Source organism: Apodemus sylvaticus, chromosome 20 (genome assembly GCF_947179515.1).
Source record: "Apodemus sylvaticus chromosome 20, mApoSyl1.1, whole genome shotgun sequence".
Classification (NCBI taxonomy): Eukaryota; Metazoa; Chordata; class Mammalia; order Rodentia; family Muridae; genus Apodemus; species Apodemus sylvaticus.
In genome coordinates this window covers 3,460,828-3,465,008 of record NC_067491.1, presented here as the reverse complement: position 1 = coordinate 3,465,008, position 4,181 = coordinate 3,460,828, and the positions used below count along the sequence as shown (strand labels likewise).

The 4,181-nt window shown below is 35.2% G+C and overlaps 1 protein-coding gene across 1 annotated transcript; it reads right to left on the bottom strand.

The window, feature by feature from the left end:
* Positions 1–2,129: 2,129 nt before the first annotated feature.
* LOC127670711 (olfactory receptor 6C76) lies at positions 2,130–3,110 on the bottom strand. Its single transcript, XM_052165190.1, has one exon. The coding sequence runs from the start codon at positions 3,108–3,110 to the stop codon at positions 2,130–2,132; it is 981 nt and encodes a 326-aa protein (XP_052021150.1).
* Between the last annotated feature and the right edge of the window lie 1,071 nt (positions 3,111–4,181).

Genomic DNA, 4,181 nt, shown 5'->3' with positions numbered 1-4,181 from the left:
CTCATAAAATTACAAAGTTTCTGTAAGGCAAAGGACATCGTCAAAAGGACAAAATGGCAGCCAACAAATTGGGACAAGATCTTCACCAATCCTACATCGATAGAGGGCTAATATCCAATATATACAAAGAACTCAAGAAGTTAGGACCCAGGGAACCAAATAACCCTGTTAAGAAAATGGGGTACAGACCTAAACAATTTTCACCTGAAGAAATTTGGATGGCTGAGAAGCACCTTAAGAAACGCTCAACATCATTAGCCATTAGGGAAATGCAAATCAAAACAACCCTGAGATTTCACCTCACACCAGTCAGAATGGCTAAGGTTAAAAATTCAGGAGACAGTAGGTGTTGGAGAGGATGTGAAGAAGGAGGAACACTTCTTCACTGCTGGTGGTATTGTAAGATGGTACAACCACTATGGAAATCAGTCTGGCGATTCCTAAAAAAAAACTGGACATGACACTTCCAGAGGACCCTGCTATACCTCTCCTGGGCATATACCTAGAGGATTCTTCAGCATGCAATCAGGACACATGCTCCACTATGTTCGTAGCAGCCTTATTTATAATAGCCAGAAGCTAGAAAGAACCCAGATATCCCTCAATGGAGGAATGGATACAGAAAATGTGGTATATATACACAATGGAGTATTATTCATCAATTAAAAACAATTAATTCATGAATTTTTTTAGGCAAATGGATGGAACTGGAAAATATCATCCTAAGCGAGGTAAAGCAATCACAAAAGAATACACATGGAATGCAATCTCTGATAAGTGGATATTAATTATCCCTGAAGCTCTGAATACTGAAGATACAATTAGCATATCAAATGAATCCCATGAGGAAAGAAGAAGAGGGCCCTAATCCTGGAAAGGCTTGATCCAGCATTGTAAGGGAGTACCAGGACAGAGAAAAGGGAGGGGGGAAAGATAGGAGAATGGATGGAGAGAAGAGGACTTATGGGACATATGGCGAGGGTGGAACTGGGAAAGGGGAAAGCTTTTGGATTGTAAACAAAGAATATAGAAAAAAATATATACATATATATATAATAAAAAATACTATATTTCATTTTTATTGTTTAAACCACTATAAAAGTAAAATCATAAGAAATATGAAAATATTCTAAAGACACTAACTTGCAAAATAAAAAATTCTTTGTTAATTTGCTATCATCACCATAAATAGAATTCTGTTTTGAATCTTTAAGTGGGTTTTAATAAGTTTTAAATTGTTTTATGTTTAGTACAAAAATTTTTACCTTCCTTTTCCTTTTAGCATTGTGTTTTGTTTACCTTTTTTGCTTTATTGAGAACTCCACACATTTAACGTACTGTTTATATGATTGGAATTCCCATATCATACTTCTCAATTGGCACAACCATGTCCATTAGAAATAACAAATCATAAAGCTAGCATAGCTACTTGACACAGTTCCAGCAAAGCTGAGAAGATTGGTCCAATCCTGTTCTTCATTCTCTAACTTTTGGATTTTGGTCTTTGCACACTGAATTTGGGGGGTGGGGTGGTAAATTTCTGCAATATGATTCATCTCTTTGCCTGAGAAAATTATGTCTGAGTCTTTTTAGGAAAACCTTAAAATTGACTTTATATGGCCATTATTTGGAGTCTTTCTTTCGCTCTGGAGATCAATAAACATAGAAAAGCACATAGCTAGATGAGGCCATTACTCCAGGTATCTCTTTGGAGCATCTTCCCTTGAGCAAACTCAAACAGTATAATCGGTGCAGGGTAAGCAGGGTCAACTGAAAAATGCTGACAGGCTAGAAGAGTAGGTTATACATTCAAGATCTCATTTTATTATAGGCTTAGAGCTCTCTGAAAATAGTTTAAAGATAGGGGTTTGTACTGGGTACACCCCAGGAGGAAAAAATCTTAGTAAATAAGACTGGTTGACTAAAATAAAACTTTTCTTACTTTATAACACAGATGGTGAAACATAAAGTAAAAAAAAAAAGTTAGGTATTAGTTTGCTATTCATAAAGAGACAGGTTCAGATAATTTTGTTTGGCTAAAGTACTTTAAATTTACAAACATTGCCAGCGTAAAGATGGGCTGTAATATAACAAGTTTATTTGGTTGTTTCATTTGAAGTTATATCAGATCAGAATTTTGAGGCAAGTTTTTTTCTCACAAGGTCCTTAAATGCCTGTTTCACCTGCTGGTTCCTTAAAGTATAGATAAAAGGATTCAGCATAGGGGCAACAGAGGTATTGAGTATAGCCACACCCTTTGTCAAAGTAACTCCAGCCTTGGCAGATGTTTTCACATACATGAAGATGCAGCTTCCATAGGATATGGAGATAACAATCATGTGTGAGGAGCAGGTTGAGAAGGCCTTTTCCCTTTGTTTGGCTGAGGGAAATTTCAGAATAGTTCTGAGAATGCAGATGTAAGAGAGAATTATCAGCATCAGTGTGGTCACAAGTGTGATCAAAGCTAATATAAAGCTCACGAGCTCCAAGGTGCTTGTGTCTGTGCAGGATATTTGCAGCAAAGGAGCAGAGTCACATGTGAAGTGGTCAATAATGTTGGAGTCACAGAAATCCAGCTCTAAGCCCACAGCCAGTGGAGGAAAAATTACCAAGAAACCAGCCAACCAGGAGCTGATGATGAGCTGGTGGCAGATCTTGTTACTGATGATGGTTGTATAGTGCAGAGGCTTGCAAATAGCCACATAGCGATCATAGGACATGGATGCCAGAAGGAAAAACTCTGTGGACCCAAGGAAGATGAAGAAAAATAGTTGGGCAACACAAGCATTATAGGAGATTGATTTGTCCCCAGTTAAAATGCTGACCAAAAACCTCGGGTTACAGACAGAAGTAAATGAAATTTCTAAGAAGGAGAAATTCCTGAGGAAGAGATACATGGGGGTCTTCAGGTGGGAATCCAGCAGAGTGAGGGTAATGATGGTTAAATTTCCAGTAATGCTCAGCACATATGTGAGAAACAGAAAAAAGAGAATCACAACCTGAAGCTGCGGATCATCTGTCAGACCCAGAAGGATGAAGTATGTCACTGAAGTCCTGTTCCTCATCTCTGACGGTTTGTCTACAACAAATCTAACAGATAAAATCAACATAGAAAACATGGAAACACAAACATGAGACACAAGACAAGCATAGTTCTCCCTCTCTCTCTCTCTCTCTCTTTCTCTCTCTCTCTCTCTCTCTCTCTCTCTCTCTGTTTGTGTCTCACTCCTTTATTTTTCCTCTCCCTCTTTCTGGATTTTATATTGTCTACATTTTGATCACATCTGTGAAGATACATTTTCTATTTTTAATAGGAGATTATTCTATAGTTTTATTCTGCCACAATTACTTTTACTATTCCATGAAATGTACAAATTGAATATAAGTTCTCTAATACTTCATTATGGACATAATACTTTTCCTGTGTCATCTTTTCTATAAAAACAAATTACTTGTTTATTACGGAAGTCAGTGAATAACTTAATATGTAAAGGAATAGTCTACATATCAAAGTACAAAATCATTTCAATTAATATTTTCTAAACAAAACAATAAATGTCATTATATTTTTCTATTTTAAACAATTAAATAATATTTCTTTAAAAAAGACTCCACCATAAATTTTGTCTCCTTTCATTACTAGAGACCTTAAAATTTTTAACTTCATTCTTGATCTATGAAATAAAACTAACCTAGCAGTTTTAGTCAATATATTCATAACTGCTGAAAAATTTTGAAATTAAGTTAAGCATCAAACATAAAAACATAGTTTATTTTACATCATGTATCCATAATTCATAATTGACAACTGAAATATACAGATATTTTAATTTGTCTTTTATAACTATCTGAAAAAGCTATATCAGTAATATCAGTAACATAAACTTGACTTGATCAGTCTAAATAATGGATGCTCAAATATTAAAGAAATGTGTCACATTCTCCATATTTAATAGCTTATATATTTTATTATACAAGGTATATATAAAACTGCATGAGAAGACAGTAAAGCTGAAATATTGTTTATAAACAACTTGAAAATATTTACCAGCTTAAAGTATTAAGAACATAAAAATATGGTTAGTTCTCTTAAACCAAATTCATGCCCTGATCATGTAGCACAGAGAGAAATATGTGTTTGTGTCTCTTCTTCCACAAAGCTGAGCGTCTCTGTACAGGAC

Coding starts and splice junctions, on each gene's coding strand:
- LOC127670711 (XM_052165190.1), bottom strand. CDS start 3,110: ATGTTGATTTTATCTGTTAGATTTGTTGTAGACAAACCGTCAGAGATG.